This window comes from Mirounga angustirostris, unplaced genomic scaffold (assembly GCF_029215605.1).
Source record: "Mirounga angustirostris isolate CCGP_5_RB_7025 unplaced genomic scaffold, mMirAng1.0.hap1 SCAF_4, whole genome shotgun sequence".
NCBI classification, from domain to species: Eukaryota; Metazoa; Chordata; class Mammalia; order Carnivora; family Phocidae; genus Mirounga; species Mirounga angustirostris.
In genome coordinates this window covers 148,644,635-148,665,009 of record NW_026991712.1, presented here as the reverse complement: position 1 = coordinate 148,665,009, position 20,375 = coordinate 148,644,635, and the positions used below count along the sequence as shown (strand labels likewise).

The 20,375-nt window shown below is 39.7% G+C and overlaps 1 protein-coding gene across 1 annotated transcript; it reads left to right on the top strand.

Annotated features, from left to right (window-relative positions):
* Positions 1-19: 19 nt before the first annotated feature.
* Positions 20-14,714, top strand: PRPF38A (pre-mRNA processing factor 38A). Its single transcript, XM_045897696.2, has 10 exons — positions 20-154; positions 1,897-2,056; positions 3,782-3,903; positions 6,446-6,531; positions 9,457-9,567; positions 12,318-12,430; positions 13,040-13,066; positions 13,180-13,277; positions 13,738-13,786; positions 14,313-14,714. The coding sequence occupies exons 1-10, from the start codon at positions 25-27 to the stop codon at positions 14,353-14,355; spliced, it is 939 nt and encodes a 312-aa protein (XP_045753652.1). The 5' UTR covers positions 20-24; the 3' UTR covers positions 14,356-14,714.
* Positions 14,715-20,375: the final 5,661 nt, after the last annotated feature.

Genomic DNA, 20,375 nt, shown 5'->3' with positions numbered 1-20,375 from the left:
AAATAGAATTGAAGGCGTTCTAAAATGGCGAACCGTACAGTGAAGGATGCGCACAGTATCCACGGCACCAATCCTCAGTATCTGGTGGAGAAGATAATTCGGACGCGAATCTATGAGTCCAAGTACTGGAAAGAGGAGTGCTTTGGACTGACGGGTGAGCGGCAGCGCGCGGACCCCCTCCCGCCGCCTTGTAGCCCAGTTCTCCTGACTGGGCGTCGGTGGGACTGGTCCCCGGGCGTGAGACTGGAGGGGAATGTGTCAGTCATTCAGAAAAATTTGAGCACCTACTATGTGCCTAGTTTTGTGTTGGGCTTTGGGGACACATGAATCTGCTACAGCCTTATTCCGAAGGGTGTCTGTGTTGGGTTCTCTGGGTGTTACCATGTTTAATATAATCTGCTGAGTCCTCAAACACTGTTAAGCTCAGGGAGTCTGAAGTTCTTAAAGGAACTTTAACATACCTGAAACCCAATTCAGGGTATTACTATCCCTAAATCTGGACCATTTGCACTATTTCCACGTTCGGGTCCTAATACAAATACCAGTCCTTCAGAGAAGGCTTCCAGGTAGTCTTTAAATCTTTGATTTCTGGCTTCTCATTTTAGTAGCTCTTTTACCCCAGTGAACCATGTCGTCCTCTACTGTAAAACGAGTATCATAATGCCCACCCCAAAGGGTTGCTCTAAGGATTAAATGCAATAATGTATAAAAAGTATTTGGTATGGTTACAGGTATATATTTTAAGATGCATTCAGCAGTTGTGGTGGTGCTAGTTGTTACCACTGTTAACTACTCTGTGCCATTGTTGTTGCCACCACCACTGTGTGTCCATGGACACGTCATATTGTTTCTCTCTGAGTCACTGTTAAATTTTGGATAAATTTTGGGACCTTTTCTCATTACATACAGTTCTCTCCTTGGATGATCTCCACACTACAGTTACATCTTATATGTAGATGCCTTGATTTCTCTCTCCAGCCCAGGTCTCTCTCTGAGATCTAAATCTCTAATTGCAAGACATGCCAACTCAGTATGTCCAAAAGTGAACTCATGACCTTTTCCCTCCAATGCTAGATTATGTTCCCTTGTTGTATAATTGTATTGCATTCTGCATCTTATTTCAACTATTCATCACACTTTCAATTATTTTTCAATGCTTTCTGCCTTGCCAGTCTGTAAACTCTGTAAGTGTAGTTATTTTGTCCTTTATCCCTCTACCTACATCTCCAGTATTTAGCACCTGGCTGTAAGTTTGACTCTCACTATAGCCCTGAAACTTTGTACCTTTATTATTCAGATTTGTACTGATAGTCTAAAAAAGAAGTAAGGTAAAATGACTTGCCCTAGAGTTCACACAGCTAGTGTTTGCTTTTGAAAACAATTGTGGAAGGTTATTATCCCCATTCTGTAGATAACATTTGCTCAAGGGTATGTAGCTATTGATTCCTTTGCTGTTACTGTTTCTTTTCACTCAGAATCTGGCTGTTTTTCTCCAAACATAATGGTGACAGGCATGGACTCTGAAGTTAAGACTGCTTACATGTAAATCCAGGCTTGCTCCTCTGGCTGTGGACCCTGAGCAAGTCACTTAACCTTTCTTAGCCTTCATTTTCCTTAGCTGAAAACAGCCTCAGTGCAGGAACTTCATGGCTAATTGTGAAGATTAAATGAGATAGTATGACATGCTTAGCAGAGTACCTGGCATATAGTCACCTTTCAGTGTATATTGGCTGCTATTATTATTTTTACTATTAATACACAATTGTTCTTCTCATATTAAACTGTCAGTTAGTATTCAGGAGCACCAAACCTTGAACTAGCTTATCTCCACTTCAAACTGGGAAAAGCTTGCTCCTAATATGTCTGAGATGCCACTTTGTTTTTGTTTTTTTTTAGCTGAACTTGTAGTCGATAAAGCCATGGAGTTGAGGTTTGTGGGTGGTGTCTATGGTGGCAACATAAAGCCAACTCCCTTTCTGTGTTTGACCTTGAAGATGCTTCAAATTCAACCTGAGAAGGATATCATTGTAGAGTTTATCAAAAATGAAGATTTCAAGTGAGTGAAATGTTGACTCGCTAATATAAAAGCTTCAATTTCAGTGGTCCGGAATTTGGCTTTGGTTAAGAGGAGTGAAAGCAGTGTATCTTGTTATTTTGTCTGTTCTGATTATATTGATCTTCTCCTTCACATTCTCAGCCCTGGTAACTACCCCTCGTGCCCAAAAAGCATTTCACAAATTCACTGAACATATATCAAGCAGAAGTGAGTACCTCGTATGTTGGTAGCACTGGATGCTCAAAGATGAAGAAAACTACATAATGTGGTTAGATAAGCGGGAAAACTTTGGTGTATATGGAAGTTCATGTCCAGACTCATGTCTAGTCAAGTTCAGACTTATTGTGACCTTGGAGAAGTTACTACATTTTGTGAGCTTTACTTTCTTTACTTGTAAAATGGAGATGATGATACCAATTCAAGACTGATGTGACGGTTAAAGAAGATAGTGCTGTATATCTCACAACACAGTGCCTGTTGCATGGTAAATACCCCCAAAATATCAGCTGCTCATATTATTTTATTCATTCTCAAGGAGTTCACAGACAAGTGTAGGAGACAGATATAGTAGCTTATTATATGCCACCCTCTAAGGCATTTACATATAATAATTTATTTAACCTTAACGACAATCCTGCAAAAAAAATTTTTTTTTTAAGAATTTATTTATTTATTTGACAGAGAGACACAGCGAGAGAGGGAACACAAGCAGGGGGAGTGGGAGAAGGAGAAGCAGGCTTCCCACGGAGCAGGGAGCCCGATGCCGGGCTCGATCCCAGGACCCTGGGATCATGACCTGAGCCGAAGGCAGACGCTTAACGACTGCGCCACCCAGGCGCCCTAACCCTGCAAAATTATTATCCCTGTTACACAGGGGAGGAAACTTAGGGACAGATTAATTTCAAGGTCAAACAGCTAGTAAATGGCAAAGCTGGCTTCAGTGTTCAGATTCTTTTCTACTCCATTCTGTTTGTCATATAAAGAAACTGTTGAGTTTCAAATGCCTACTAGTTATTCCAAGTGAAGAATCTGAGTGGGTAGTCGGATATAGGAGAAAAGAAAAAGGAATCTTACAAAACATTAACAGCTAGAAAATAGCTTTTATTAGGCACTTATATGTGCTGTATGCTATGCTTAGCACTTTACACACGTTTCTCACTAAATAAACCAAGCCAGCAAATTAGGCACTATTATCTCCATTTTACAAGGATTGAGAAAGCAAGTAATTTGCCTAATGTAACAAAGCCAGTAAGTAATGGAATCAGAATTGTAACCCAGAGGACTTTGACTTTTTTCCAGAACCAGTACTCTGTGCTACCTAGCAACAATTTATATATTCACATCTCTATATATATATTATTTCTTGTATTTTTAGTAAACATATAGTTTATTGTTAAATTCGGTATCTCATTTGATTCTTACAGTAATCCTATGAGGTAAATAGATTCTGTCTTCATGTTATAAATGATATAATAGACTTTGAAAGTTGATCAACATGTCCCAAGTTCCTGCAGCCAGTAAGTGATAGAATGGGAACTTGTAACCAGGTCTTCATATTTTACCCTTCTGCTGCCCCATGTTGCCTCTAAAATTGCAGTTCTTTCATCTGCCAAAGAAGAGAAAGAACTTGAACATCCACTACTGTCCTGAGAAAAGCCAGGTGTGAAACTCAAGATTAAGAACTTTTTAGGATGGCCTATTGTTTCACTGTTCTCTATTTGTCAGATATGTCCGTATGTTGGGAGCACTTTACATGAGGCTGACAGGCACTGCAATTGATTGCTACAAGTACTTAGAGCCTCTCTACAACGACTATCGAAAAATCAAGAGCCAGAACCGAAATGGGGGTGAGTATGGTACCAAGTGTTTGGACCTTCCTCCCTGAACCAGTTCACCAATATCTCTACTTTCACATTGTAACATACATTGTGAATGCTCTTCATCCTTGTTGTTACTGTCTTCATTTCAGTTTCTCCACCTCCTGCATGGAGTACTCCATTAGACTCCTAGCTTCCTTTTGGCCTTACCCAGTCTACCTACCTTTCCAACTGTATCTTTTTTTTTTTTTAAGATTTTTTATTTATTTATTTCACAGAGAGGGAACACAAGCAGGGGGAGTGGGAGAGGGAGAAGCAGACTCCCTGCTTAGCAGGGAGCCCAATGCGGGGCTCGATCCCAGGACCCCAGGATCATGACCTGAGCCGAAGGCAGACGCTTAACGACTGAACCACCCAGGCGCCCCTCCAACTGCATCTTATGTCAGTCCCAGCCTTGCCTCATGTGCTCCCTCCACATGTGCTCCATCCCATATGACCTACCTCCAGAATGACCTCTGAAAAAACATTCCCCAAACCTCACAAAGTTTTCTGTATGTTACATCATCACAATTATTTTTATTTATTTATTTTTTAATTTTTTTTTTTTTAAGATTTTATTTATTTATTTGACAGAGAGAGAGATAGCGAGAGCAGGAACACAAGCAGGGGGAGTGGGAGAGCGAGAAGCAGGCTTCCTGCCGAGCAGGGAGCCTGATGTGGGACTCGATCCCAGGACCCTGGGATCATGACCTGAGCCGAAGGCAGATGCTTAACGACTGAGCCACCCAGGTGCCCCATCACAATTATTTTTATTTTTATTTTTTTTTTAAGATTTTATTTATTTGCGAGAGAGAGAATGAGAGACAGAGAGCATGAGAGGGAGGAGGGTCAGAGGGAGAAGCAGACTCCCTGCTGAGCAGGGAGCCCGATGTGGGACTCGATCCCGGGACTCCAGGATCATGACCTGAGCCGAAGGCAGTCGCTTAACCAACTGAGCCACCCAGGCGCCCCCACAATTATTTTTAATGGCCTCTTCTCTAACACTATACTTCACACTGCAGTATAGATTAAGTGTACTCATACTTACGTAGGAATCCCACTGAAAAATAAAGTATATCCAAAGGGGGCAGCTCCATACATTTTACAAAGCTATTTTTTTGTGGTAGAGGGGGATTCAGGGTAACGCAATAAAAACCTTTTTCTTCTCACTTAGTGTCGTAACAGAAGATTAGTAACATTTGCCTTTTACCTCTACATGTAACATTAAGCAGTAGAAAGTCAAGAATTTGGTATTTTACTGTAAATTTTTATTAACTTACTAGTTTATTGATTAATAAATAATTAAGTGCCAGTGTCATGCCAGGTACTGTCCTTTGTACTGGAAATAACATGGTGAACAAGATGGTCATGGGCATCATGGAATTCCTTATTTATGTTTATATTATGTTAAACTAAGATGGGGTTTTTCAACCTATTGACAGTTTGATCCAGATGATTCTTTGTTGTGGGAAGCTGTCCAGCTCATTGTAGGATATTTAGCTGTATCCCTCGCCTCTACCCACTAGATGACAGTAGCATCCCCACTAGTTGTGGGTGGCAAAGTTAACCCCTGTTTGAGAACCACTGAACTAAGGTTTACTTTAAAAATTCTGGAAAGGGCGCCTGGGTGGCTCAGTTGGTTAAGCGACTGCCTTCGGCTCAGGTCATGATCCTGGAGTCCCTGGATCGAGTCCCGCATCGGGCTCCCTGCTCGGCGGGGAGCCTGCTTCTCCCTCTGACCCTCCCCCCTCTCATGTGCTCTCTCTCTCATTCTCTCTGTCTCAAATAAATAAATAAAATCTTTAAAAAAAAAAATAAAAATAAAAATTCTGGAAAGCTATTACTTTATTTACCATATAAGATATATGCTCTATATTTAGAAACATGGTTCACATGAGAAATTGTACTTGAGTTATATGATCTGTTCAAGAACATCACCCCTGGGCACCTGGGTGGCTCAGTCGGTTAAGCGTCTGCCTTCAGCTCAGGTCATGATCCCTGGGTCCTGGGATCAAGTCCTGCATCAGGCTCCCTGCTCAGCAGGGAGTTTGCTTCTCCCTCTCTCTCTACCCCTCCCCCCGCTCATGCTCTCTCCTGTGTGCTAATAAAATCTTAAAAAAAAAAAAAAAAAGAACATCACCCCTATACAATTCAGAACTGTTTGTGCTTGCTTTTGTGTTGTGTCTCCTGCTAATTGGGACAGCTTCATTCATCCCTTTATCCCCAGCTCCAGGAAGAGGCCTGGCACATAGATGGCCTCAGTAAAGGTGAGCTGAATGAATGAAGTGATGATGACAAGGCTATGAATGGCTGTAGTTTGAGCTCAGGTCTGTCAATAATCCCTTCTCTGTAACTGCCACACTGAATGGCTTTACTAGTAAATGTGCAGGGAAGGGAGGCTGCAGAGGATTCACACTTTGTATACCAAGTACTTTTTACATATAGATATTTTACGTATAGTCTTACACTTCTTTTACTTGTTGGCTATATAAATTTATTTCCAAGTTGCCTGAGCTTATGATTGTTCTTTCAGAGTTTGAACTGATGCATGTGGATGAGTTTATTGATGAACTGCTGCACAGTGAGAGAGTCTGTGATATCATTCTACCCCGGCTACAGGTAAGAGATAAAGGAGACGTCTCTTATCAGAGTTGCCCTTCTCTCCCCAAGACAAGGGAGACAGACAGGTACACATACACAATAAGACACTGAAGCCCATGGATCTCAGGGGTCCTTATCTTAATAACTAGTCTTCATATGTATGAAAAAGGGGATTGGGAGAGGAAAACATAAAGTATTTGAAGGGTAGGGCTTTAAAAGTGAGTAAAACAGGAAGACTTTCTTCTTTAAAATGATATATGAAGGAAATTGTAGGATGTAAAACAGATAAAAGGAGGGTCAGGACTGGTAGACTGAGATCTTAACCCCTTAAATGTCACCTTTATAACCCTGCTCCTTTTCCTAGTGATAAATGATTATCCATGAAGCACCTTTCAGGAATGGGTTTTGCAGAGTATTATTTTAGAACTACTGTTAATAAAATACAAAGGGAAAACAGATACAGTAGGTTGCCTAAAGAGAAAGGGAATGATCTATAATGGAGAGCTGATGAAGCGCAGGGAATTAAGAGATTAAGTTTCTCTTGTTAAAGCTGACTAGCTATGGAACCTGGTTTTATTTTCCCATCTATAAAATGGGGAAATTAGGCTACTCCAGTGGTCTTTAAACTACTCTGTGGGACTGTTTTAAGGCTGCTGAGAGGAGTAAGAGGAGACAGCCCCACATATTCCAACCAGAGTAGCTCCTTTTTTCTCTAAATTACATATTGGGCTTGAGAGTGAGATTTCATTTGAACAAAGGTTTTTTTTTTTTTCTTTTAAATGGCTTTATTAAGGTATAATTGACATAAACTACATATTAAGTGTGCAGTTTGGTAAGTTTTGCCATATGTATACACCCTTAAAACTGTCACAGTCAAGAATAGTGAACATACCACCCCCAAAGTTCCCTTTTTTCCTTCTGTGTAATCCCTTCCTTCCCTCCTCTCTCACCCCTAAGCAACCATTGATATGCTGTCTGTCATAATAGATGTGTTTTGGAATTAATACAATACATGCTTTCTTTTTTTTTCCTTCACTCAGCATAGTAATATATATTGCATGATAATTATTTCAAAGTAGGGAATAGAATGAATTGCAGATATCTGAGTCTTAAAAAAAAAAAAAGATATCTGATAAATGGTTCAGATGAGGCAGCAAATCAACCGAATAAAAAGTAGTTGGGACATGAGTGCTCACATTTAAATGCAATGAATCAACTCTTCTCCACATTGACCCAGTTATAAGAATCTATAAAATAAAAATCCTGAAAATGAGTGTGGTATATCTTTCCTATTCTTTATTGGCTACTGTACACTGTGTAGTGAAGAGAGTAAGATTTCAAAACTGAAAATCTGCTTTCAGGGCCCAATTTTCACACTTCATTATGGTTATGTTAACTATCATTATTACTAGCTGCTCTCATTTTTAAAAATGCTCTAAGAAATGGATTATTTTGAAGTGCAATCAGTTTGTAGCTAAGGGTTCATAAGCCCATTCAGCTTTAAGCAAGCCTATTGGTGTAAATAAGATGGTCTTCGTAGAGTCTAGAAGACCATAAAACATGCCTTACTGAGAAATTGAAATCTGACTGATGTATATTTTATCACCAAGAAGTGTGGTCTGTTGTGGGCCTCTTTGTGTCCTAAATGAAGTGAGACTTCCCTTCTGCTCTAATGCTGTTTTTTGGTTTGTTTTTTTTTAAGATTTTATTTATTTATTTGAGACAGAATGAGAGAGAGAGAGCACATGAGAGGGGGGAGGGTCAGAGGGAGAAACAGACTCCCCACTGAGCAGGGAGCCCGATGCGGGACTCGATCCAGGGACTCCAGGATCATGACCTGAGCCGAAGGCAGTCACTTAACAGACTGAGCCACCCAGGCGCCCCTGCTCTAATGCGGTTCTTATTAAGGACTTCAGTGCCCTGACATTGGCAAGGAGCTGCTCTGAAATGAATTCTAATTTCATCAAACACAAATACTATGAATTAATATATTGATTTTGGTCACTTCTGAGTCTGGTGAGCATTAGGAATTTGGGATGCCCTGTCTGATGCAGTCCTAGATCCCAAACTGGTGATCCTGTAACTGGAGAGCCTTTTTCCAAGGAGCTCTTTAATGAGGGATTGACTTCACAGAGCAGCATCTTTGTCTCATTTTCCCAACCTTTATAGAATTTTGTTAGGGATGACTGAGATCTAAGCTAAATGTTACTATTTATTCTAGGGCTGTCCAACATTTTTTATGTCTTGGGCACAAGAAAATGATAAGGGATCTCATGACCCAGCCAGTCCCCATTTGGCATTTTTGAACTCCTCTTTGCCTTGCAGGTCCTTAATCATGCAGTAAGCCAGCGAAGCCACATCTCAAAAGAAAATGGAACCAGGAGATGGATTGTTTATATCCTGTACTTGGTTCAAAATGCATGACTCTACTAGACAGTTCCCTAAATCCCAGGTCAAGTAGAGCTGGTGCTACTCCATACCAGTACCCAAGGCACTCTTCATCCCCCAAACTGGGCTGGGCCTCAGTGGGTCTCTTAGGGTAGATTTGCTCTGACACCTGTCTTGGAACTAGCAGCCACCAGAGTTACAACTGTGAACTTACTGGCCTTTGTAGATGAAGCTCCATTTTTATTCAAGGCTACACCTATACTGATTGATATTTTAGTGACCTTAAGAGTAAAAGATTACAGAGAATAGAGCCAACAGAAAATGAAGTTGTTCCCTTCAACTTTGTATTGATCTATTTACAGGGGGATGTAAGAGTGAGTATAGATGAAAAGTATGTTAAATTCCTTCGGAAAATCTTGAACTGTCTAGCATGTCTTTGAAATGATACTGCCTCAGCTGTTGCTCACCAGTTTTCCTGGCAATCCCAGAGGCCCAGTGTTGGGGCTTCAGGGCATAGAGAACAAGGCCGCCTGACTCTCATTATGTTTTCTATAGAAACGTTATGTGCTAGAGGAAGCTGAGCAGCTGGAGCCTCGGGTCAGCGCTCTAGAAGAGGACATGGATGATGTGGAGTCCAGTGAAGAGGAGGAAGAGGAGGATGAGAAGGTCAGGCACCTGGGAGCTTAAGGGTTGAAGGAGGGATAATTATGGGGAGGGGATGGGGGAATGGTCCTTCCTTGTTTTGTTTTCAATTTTTAACTTTAACCAAAAAATACAGTATTTATCATTAAGAGTATGGGCATTGGAGTTAGACTTTGATTGGTATCTCAGCTCTCCATAATCTTGTGCAAATTAATATCAGTCTTTTCCTTTGTAAAGCAAGGAGAATAATACCTTTCTCTTAGGATTATTATGAGTAATAAATCAGATGATATATATAAAGCCCTTTGCATAGTATTGGGACATTATAATTGAATATTCACAGTTGGTAGCTATTAAAATAAATACTTGGAACAAAAATAATACTGTTCATAGTTGAACCTATCCTAAGGAGTAGGCCTAGTTTAGGGGGAAAAAAAACCTACTGCATGCTCATGTTATTTACTAGTTAAAATGCTGAAAAGCTGAAAGCAACCTAGCTGTCGGAGCAGTCAGGTAAACTGTCATCAACTCAACAGACTATTAGACAGCCATTAGAACTGTTATGAAAAGTATATGATAATATGGTTAGAAAAGAAGGATCTGAAACTATTACATGTATCCAGAAAGGATCTAGAGGGAAATATAAGAAGTGCTGGTTTATGGATACTGAGTGTAAATGGAAGTGTACCTCTGAGACAGTAGGCTCCCTTTAGGGTGAGTGCAAAAGGAAGCATAATGTTAGTTCATGAATTTAAAGCCAAGCAAGCAAGGCTGAGGTGCTCTTTTGTAGTGAGTGAACCAAAAGTAGGCATTCTGTTTTTCCTTTTTATAATGGAAAATTTCAATCACTTACCAAGTGGAGAGAATGTGTCTCCATTTGCCCATCGTCTAGCCTCTATACTTCTTTTTTACTTCTTTTATATCTCTATACCAAATTGTCCCCACACCAATTTTCTTGACACAGATCACAGCCATCATATATTTCATCCATATTTCAGAAAAGGCCTAACCATACATACCACTGTCACCTCCACATCAACAGTAATTTCTAGTATCAAATATTCACTGTTGAAACTAAAATTACACTGTATGTTAACTAACTAGAATTTAAATAAAACTCGAAAGAAGTTAAAAAATATTCAGTATTCACATTTCCCCAATTGTCCTATATTTTTTAAGTTTCAATTAGCATTCAAACAAGGTCCATAAATCAAGTCATTATTATTCTACACAGATTTTTCAATATGTATTTTTCTGATTGTGTCCCTGTGAGGTCACTTAACATGTTCGATGGTCCCTGTGTATCTTCTGTAAACTAATTCTTAGATCTGGAGGCTCAGTTGGATTTGAGGTTTTTGTAGGCTTTGGAGTAGAGCAACACTACTTCACAGGTACTGGTGTGTACCCCCTGCCCCAGGGTGAGCAAAGTCAGGCTATCTTCTTTTTGTCGTATTAGGAGCCACTGTGCCTAGATGATCTCTGCCTAGACCCATTGAGGGGGTTGTAAAATGGTGATATTCTTTGTTTTTTCATCATTTGTTACCTATAACACTGCTATAGAGAGAAGTCTCCTAAATCAATATTTAATTTTTTTTTTTTAAAGATTTTATTTATTTATTTGACAGAGACAGAGATAGCGAGAGCAGGAACACAAGCAGCGGGAGTGGGAGAGGGAGAGCAGGCTCCCCGCGGAGCAGGGAGCCCGATGTGGGACTCGATCCAGGCGCCCAGTATTTAATTTTTCATAGGTACAGTTGATATAGAAAAGATAAATATTGGATTATTTATTTCTCTTTTTCAGTTTTTAAAATGAGTTGACTCCACAGTATCTTCCCAATGTGATGAGCTTTTGTCCTTGGTAACATTGTAAACTCATGGATTTAAGCAAATTGGATGTGTTTTAAACCATCATAGTCCTTGTTGATGCTGAAATTGTCCCCTCTTTGGTCAGTGGGGGGGGCCCCCAACTTGACTCATGAGACTGATAAAATCATCATGGTCTCAGCGCCTTGTCTTCTGATATGATAAGTTCTGGTCATGTTTTGTAAGCTTCTGCCCCCAACCTGAAATTAGTCATTTTTCCAGGGAGCCCTTGGTTTCATTTATAGGGAAAATGGTATTTAGATACCATAATCTGGGTACTGTAAATGCCCATTGCTATGGTTTGGTCAGTGTTTCTAGGTCTTTACAGTTGGCAGACCTAGAGGAAAATTTTAAAGATTAAAGTACACTTTAGGGGCGCCTGGGTGGCTCAGTTGTAAAGCGTATGCCTTGGGCTCAGGTCATGATCCCAGGGTCCTGGGATCGAGCCCCGCATCGGGCTCCCTGCTCAGCAGGAAGCCTGCTTCTCCCTCTCCCACTCCCCCTGCTGGTGTTCCCTCTCTCGCTGTGTCTCTGTCAAATAAATAAAATCTTTAAAAATAAATAAATAAATAAAGTACACTTTAAACTTAATTTTACTGATCTTAAATCTGTATCTTTCACATTGGAAATCTAGCTTCTTAAGGAGATACGCATAATTACTTAGCTCTCACTCTTCTCACATAGTCCCAGAATAGTGGTACCAACACTAGAACAGTGGTGGGATTATTGGAAACAGTTGGTTTTTTTTGGTAGTTCTTGTTGTCCTTAGGGTTATCTATGTATTTACTGTGTTTAAAGTCACTTGAAGGTAGAATTTGGGACAGGATAAGGAGGGGAGTGTATATACTGTCCCTAAATGGTTCTCTGTAAGTCTGTGCTCATCGCTGACCTACTGTCCATTTCTTTTCCAGTTGGAGAGAGTACCATCACCTGATCACCGCCGGAGAAGCTACCGAGACTTGGACAAGCCCCGTCGTTCTCCCACATTGCGCTATAGGAGGAGTAGGAGCCGGTCTCCCAGAAGGTAAGGCCCTAGTCTTTGGCCTCTTACAGGGAGACTTTAAGCATGGTAGCATAGAAGTTTGGAGTTCAGGGAAGGAAAAAGTCCAGATTGTGGAGAATGTCTGCCCAATGTAGTAATTGCTATAAAACAACCACCCGCAAAATGTCCGTGGCAGACAATAACCATTTATTTAGTCTGCTGTCAGTGATTTAAGCTGTGCTTGGATAGGCAGTTTAAGTTCATGCACCTGTTTTGTGGTCAACTGTATACTGGCTAGTATAGGATGGCTTTTAATGAGGATGACTGGAGCAACTCATCTCTTCTCTTTGTGTATGTGTATCTCATTCTAGGCTGGGTTAGGCATGTTCTCAGGGCAGTGGCAGAATTCAAGAGCACACCAGCTCAATCATCAAATTTCCTTCCAGTATCTGTTGGTATCACATCTGCAAATACGCCATTGACCAAAGCAGGTCACATGACCGATCCCAGACTTAGAGTAGGAGGGTGCTAATAAAAGGTTACAGGACAAAGAATCATGGATAACAGAAAGGGGTAAAGAACTGGGGCAGTTTTTGGAATCTACAAGTGCAGTGCACCTACTAAGGTTCTTCCTTTTTTCTTTCTGTATAGGCGGAGTCGGTCTCCTAAAAGGAGGAGGTAGGCCTTCGGTTGATTTGTAATGAAAGATAGGGCCTTGGAAGGAGGGGGGCGTGCTGCTATTGTGGTGAGTACAATGTCAGATAAAGGGATCTAACCAATCATTTCCACAGCCCCTCCCCTCGCCGAGAAAGGCATCGGAGCAAAAGCCCAAGACGTCACCGCAGCAGATCTCGAGATAGACGGCACAGATCCCGCTCCAAGTCCCCAGGTATAGCATTTGGGCCTTTTGCTATTGGTGGTCTTAAAGAAATGTAGTAAGTGCTTAGCCTCCTCCAGCACAATAGCCTGGCTATATTATGGCTTAAAAGAAAAGGAAATGAGAATATGAAAATTTAAGAGTTCACATCTTCACTTTCTCTTACAAGCTTTGGTGAAAGGAGGATGAGCTTCCAGTTTTTTTCATCTGAAATTATAGGAATAAGACCTTACATAGTGGTAAATACTCAATGTGATGTTTGTAAAATTAGCCATAACCTGGAATGCTTTTGAGGTAGGTTCAGTTTTTCTGACACTCCCCCATAAACACACACACAGTTCAGATCTAAGAGGTGTGTCTAGCATAAGCCAAAAAAACATCACACCAATGAAAGGGATTGGGGGAAGTGAAAATGATAGTGGGGGAGTAGGTGGGTAGAATAACATTCATCCAGTGGCCTTTTCTTTCCCAGGTCATCACCGTAGTCATAGACACAGGAGCCACTCAAAGTCTCCTGAAAGGTATGGATTGACCTTTAAGAATTTTTTCTTTATTCAGAAATTAAAGTCCCAATCATACAACTAAGGTAGACCTGAACTTTTGTTTTGATGGGGATATTTAGGAATTTTCCTTTTTTATAGGACAAAACTGGCCCATTGCCCTGAGAATTACTAGAATTCTGTATCTGTTTCGTGTTTTGTTTTTTCCTTGTAGGATTGCAGCTTTGGTCTCAGGAGATCTGTGGTTGAGTTGAGTGACACTGGACAAGCCACTTTCATTTGATAAACTTTAATTAGAAATTATTGCTATATGCTGTACACTGTCAGGTGCACTCTTAACCTCTCAGAGATCATTTCCTCAGTGGTAAATTTCGGATAGTAATATCTCAGTGTTGCTCTAAGACAGAACACCAAGTACATTTAATGAATATTGGGTATCCTCTCTATCCCCATCAGTATCAGCATACCCCGTCTTCCTCAAAAGTCCTTGCCTTGCTCCTTGAACAGCTGTTAAATTTATTATGGTTTATATGTGTTACCATTTCAGATCTAAGAAAAGCCACAAGAAGAGCCGGAGAGGGAATGAGTAATGGACTCAGTTTGGTATTAGTCCAAATGACCACCTGTGGATCCGAAGGCATCTATGTGGAAGGATTAAGATCTACTCCCCAGGCAGCTATGAGAATATTTTAGGTCTTTTTAACCATATTTCTCCACTTTTCTTTTTCTTAAATGAAAGAGGTGCTGAGTTTTGTATCTCTCTTTGAGTCATACTTCGCATTTGAGGGATAGTGCTTCCCAAGGGCTGCTTTGGACCCCATTGTGTAACCAACCTTGACTATACTCAAATTTATAAGGGTAGAAAGGATCTGAGGGGTGGAGAGGATGAATGACAAGGACAGGATGTGGCTGGCTGTTGACCTTTTTGTTATTAAATTTTATACACCCATTTTCCTGTAGTTTAGTTGTTTTGCTCCATGATGGTAACTGTTCTGAGAATCCTGAGATCTATGCTGCTGCTATTACACTCAAAAATCAAGTCAGTAAAACCTATTACCTCTGTTTTTCCCCTCCCCCAACATGTCCATGTAGTAATAATAGCATGAAAACTGACGAGTTAGCAGCAGCTTTGTAAGAAGAAAAGAATGCATTCAAATGTAAGACTTCCTTCTCTGGATCATTTAATCCAATTGCATTGAACAGTTCAACAATGAAACTGAAGCTTAATACCTTTTATACAACATTCTTATACAATATTTCTTCTTCCCCAGGAGCCTTGAATTCTAGGTTATGGTGCACAGCCTTTATCTTGTAAGCACTGACATTATCCAAGTATAGTCGGTAGCAGTAGGGCAACAAGATTGAAAAGAAGAGGCAAGTATCTAATACCACTCGGGGTTTTGACCTGAATTGCTGGAAAATCGTGCCATTCATTCATAGAGCTACAAAATACAGCAGGAAGAGGCCAGGCTCTACAGGGGCATGTGGTCAAAGTTGTGTTGGTAGTAAAAAGTGATGCATTCAATTTATCCTAAAGTGTAATTAGAGGCTGCCATGGTATAACTAGGTAAAGCCCAGGTTGTTAGGAACTGGAGTTGAACATAGTGATCTAACCCTGAACTGACAACATTTAGGTAACTGTGGAATATGCAGAATTATATGGGATTGCCCAGAAAGTGTTTATGTAAGAAAAGCCAACAACAGAATCATTGACAACACTCAACACTGGTGAGAGGAAGCACTGCAATCAACCAACTGAAAATGAACCACTCAGAAAGGAGACAGTATGGCAAAGAAGCTAAGGGTCTGAGGATTCAGAAGCAAAATAAGAAATGCAGAGTGTCCATGGGCACTGATAATCAAGAGGGTGCTGGGATCTTTGCTAGAAGAGTTCAGTCTACCAGTACTTAACCTTTCCTCCTCTAAAAACGGAAAAGTGAAAAAAAGGAATGGGGGAGGGGGAGTGATTTGACTTCCTGCAGCTCGGGACTCAGCAAGAATTATGGAGACCAACTGCCTCATAGGATCCAGTTTCTTGGGAAGTTATATCTGGTCATATGATAATTATTCTTTTGCTTGCTATTGAACTGAAGGACTTTTGCAATATTAAAGCATTTTGAGATATTTGAGATTTCATGTTCTTCAGTGATTCCTGATAATACTTGAGCTAATAAAAGTTGACCATAAGAGCTATTGTTATCCATTATACAACTATATATAGGACTGCCTTTAAGAATTAAATATAAGCGGGCGCCTGGGTGGCTCAGTTGGTTAAGCGACTGCCTTCGGCTCAGGTCATGATCCTGGAGTCCCGGGATCGAGTCCCGCATCGGGCTCCCTGCTCGGCGGGGGGTCTGCTTCTCCCTCTGACCCTCCTCCCTCTCATGCTCTCGGTCTCTCATTCTCTCTCTCTCTCGCAAATAAATAAAATCTTAAAAAGATAAAAATAATAATAATAATAATAAAAGAATTAAATATAAGCACCTCTATATTTGTTATTGAGACCTAGCAGTTATTTCTTTACCAAAGTGATCTAGATGGAAAGAAATGCCTTCTGGCTTAAGGACCTGTAGACCAACCAAGTTATCATCCAGTATTATTGTTAAAATATTCACTTTAAAATATAAGATTCAAAAATTCAAAACCTGCCCCCCAAAAACCTGAACAACTTTTAATAACAGAAATAAGCCTCCCCAAACTATCAACTTAATGTGTACTTATTCAGGTATATGGTGAAATCTGAACCGAATTTCTAGTAACACAGCCAACCTATTGCAGGAAGCAGGTTGTTCCTATTCTTTCATTATTTCAAAGAGCTAAGAGTTCTTGAGTGGGATATGTTGAACATCTCTAGAGATTGGTGTAGTAAATTACAGAAATGCAGAGGAGATGGAGCTGAAGGACAAATTTGGCTGAGAGCGATTTCTGTCATCTATGTGCTAGCCTAACTAGATGAGGCTCTAGAACTATAGCTTTGTAACTTTGACTAGCCAATATTAAGGAACATTTTATATTTTACTTCTGTAACATATAGTCTGTAACTGTTGAAACAAATTTCAGGAAAAAAAAATTCCTTATGCAAAATATTTCCTGTATTTTTTTTAAGTTTTTTTTTTTTTTTTTTTAAGATTTTATTTATTTATTTGAGAGAGAGAGAATGAGAGACAGAGATCAGGAGAGGGAGGAGGGTCAGAGGGAGAAGCAGACTCCCTGCTAAGCAGGGAGCCTGATGTGGGACTCAACCCCGGGACTCCAGGATCATGACCTGAGCCAAAGGCAGACACTTAACCATCTGAGCCACCCAGGCGCCCTAGTATGTTTTTAATATTGGATGTAAACCACTAAATTTATTTCACTACCCACAATTAATTTGGCGAAAGTCTTCCAATATAACAACCCAACTTTTTTTTTAAGATTTTATTTATTTGAGAAGGAGCGAAAGTGAGATCAGAGGGAGTGGGAGAAGCAGACTCCCCGCTGAGCAGAGAGCCAGATGCGGGACTTGATCCCAGAACCCTGGGATCATGACCTGAGCCAAAGGCAGACGCTTAACTGACTGAGCCACCCAGGCGCCCCAACAACCCAGCTTTTAAATTTAAAGCTCATTCCCCTAGCCCCTTTCTGTTATTTCCATTATATAGATTGACCTGTGTATGACCTAAGGTTAAATAAGCATTAGTCAGAAAAGAATGATCAGGGGCGCATAGGTGGCTCAGTCGTCGTTAAGCGTCTGCCTTCTGCTCAGGTCATGATCCCAGAGTCCTGGGATCGAGCCCCACATCGGGTTCTCTACTAGGCAGGAAAAGTCTGCTTCTCCCTCTACCACTCCCCAGCTATGTTCTGTCAAATAAATAAAAATCTTTTTAAAAAAAAACAAAAAATGGGGCGCCTGGGTGGCTCAGTCGTTAAGCGTCCGCCTTCGGCTCAGGTCATGATCCCAGGGTCCTGGGATCGAGTCCCACATCGGGCTCCCTGCTCCGCGGGAAGCCTGCTTCTCCCTCTCCCACTCCCCCTGCTTGTGTTCCTGCTCTCGCTGTGTCTCTCTCTGTCAAATAAATAAATAAATAATCTTAAAAACAAACAAACAAACAAAAATGCAAAGTATGCAAGTTCAAAGATGGTATTAAAAGGCAAGAGATGGGAAATAAGCTTAGTAGAAAATGATTTGAAAAATAAAAGCCTTATTAGATACTATAGAGTATAAAATAAACATAAAGCATAGAGAAAATAGGCTAGAGGAAATAAAAATGGAAAATAATAAACTTAAAAGCTACAAAGATAAAACAATTGAAATCCTAAATATGCATAATTCACATTCCTGATGAAGAGAATTGAGTACATTAAATGTCCAGATACAAGAAAATTTTCTTGAAATAATAAAGAGTAATCAAGAAATATCCTGATGAATTTAAGACATAAAGGGTTAATAGGGACATCTAAGCAGAGAAATCAAGTCCTATATAATGAGGGGGGGGGAATCAGGCTGGTCTCATAGCAAACTTCATAAGGCAGTGAAGCAAAAGGCTCTAGAGGTCTGCGGAAAATAAAGAGTGACAGGAATTTCATACCTAGGCAAAGCTGTTTTCTTTAAAATGTAAAGAGAACAGGCATTCTATTCACTTGGGAAAAAACTGCCTGATAATGAAGTTATCCAACAAGAGATTAAATTAAGGACTTCGAAAAAAGCAGTAAAAGGAGTGGTACCAAACATTTTAAAGACTAAATAATGGGAAATAATTTTAGGGCTCAACTTATATGTGAACATTGTCTATGTAAGAAGTAATATAACCCAGAAGTAGAGGAACTGTTAAGTGTGCTGATTTCATTTTTCATAACAGGAGTCATACCTGGTTTCTAATTAAAACATATGTGAGAACTAGGAAAAAATAACTCTAGCCTCTTTAATGTTTTCTGTAATTGTCCTTAATTTTAAGAGGAATCTTTTAGAACTACCATAGAAAAAGCTTTTTTTAAAGTTGAGCATTTCTTCCACATTTTTTCTTTTGTTAGATCCAAGTAAAATTAATTTGCTATATTTAGTAAATATAGCATATGAGCCCACTTTTGTAAAACTCTTTGTAGGTATGTATATGTTTAAGAAAGATAGCTGGGGGTGGAGAGAGACGCCTGGCTGGCTCAGTTGGAAGAGCGTGTGGCTCTTGATCTCAGTCATGAGTTTGAACCCCACGTTGGGTGTAAAGATTACTTAAATAAATAAAAGAGAGAGGTGGAACGAATGAAGTTCATTAGCTCTTAATAGTATTTATTTCTGGTTGATGATGGACTTTTGGGTGGTTTTTATACTTTGTTCTTTAATGTTCCTTTCTTACACACATTTAAATTATCCTTTACAAGGGAAAAAAATGAATTGTTTGGACTTTAAAGCTATTTTATAAGCTTACCAACACATTTTATATATTGTTTGTTGGGACCACAAAATGGTAACCACTTTCCTGGAGGGCAATTTAGTAATATATAGCAGGAACCTTAGAACTTGTATCCTTTAACCTAATAATCCCATATATAAATATATAAATTCACCATACTAGAATTATATACACAAAAATAGCTTTATCCCATCACTTTACATATTTTTTATATAGGAGGAAAAAAGCAGAAATGTCCCATCTGTAGGGGACTAAAATAAATGGTACATTATTAATATTCATACTTTTGAATAATCTTTAATGACAATGAAAATATTAATCTCTCCATGTCATTAAACATTATACAAAACATTTCAAAACAATATGATCTTAAATGTCGTGTGTGTGTGTGTACTCTGTAAAATTGATAATTTGGGCACTTCAATTGCTCTACAATGAATCTGAATTCAAAATCAAAAACTATGAGAAGTTTGCAAACTTCTAAAACTGAGATACTACTGTATAAATTATAAACCAAGAGTATTCTATTTTTCCACTTGGTGCAGTTTTGCCATTTATTGAGCACTGGTAATTGCTGAAGGAGGGACAAGTGAGATGCTGAAAGTTACTATGTAGAACACTGTCATATAATTAAAACCTAGGTTACTTTTGCCCCAAAAGTACCTTTTGCCAGGTGGTAAAATGCCTTCCTTTAGAAAGTAAGGCTGAGCTGGGGGCAGTCTCTTGGAGATTTTTTTCCAGTAAAAATTTCAATTTAGACAAAAGAACAGCAAAATGAACATCCTGTACACCTCATCATCTGTTCTCCAAGACTAAATATATGAAAACTAACTTTTTAAAAAAATCCTGAATGCTCCAAGTCATACCAGCATTCCTTGTTCTCCTGCACTTCACTTTATTGCACCTTCACAGATGAAAAAAACAAACCAAAACTCATTAATAAATTGAAGGTTTATGACAACCCTGCATCGAGCAAGTATACTGGTACCTTTTGTCTAATGGCATTTGACAACTTTGTGTCTATCACATTTTGATAATTCTCGCAGTATTTCAAACTTTTTTATTATTATATTTGTCACAGTGATCTGTGCCATGGTTTGGGGTGCCACAAACCATGCCCATATAAGACAGCAAACTTAATAAATGTGTGTATTCTGACTGCTCTACTGACTGGCCATTACCTTGTCTCCCTCTCCTTGGACTTCCCTATTCCCTGAGACACA

Coding starts and splice junctions, on each gene's coding strand:
- PRPF38A (XM_045897696.2), top strand. CDS start 25: ATGGCGAACCGTACAGTGAAGGATGCGCACAGTATCCACGGCACCAAT. Junction 155..1,896: donor GGAGTGCTTTGGACTGACGG/GTGAGCGGCAGC, acceptor GTTTTTTTTTAG/CTGAACTTGTAGTCGATAAA. Junction 2,057..3,781: donor ATCAAAAATGAAGATTTCAA/GTGAGTGAAATG, acceptor TCTATTTGTCAG/ATATGTCCGTATGTTGGGAG.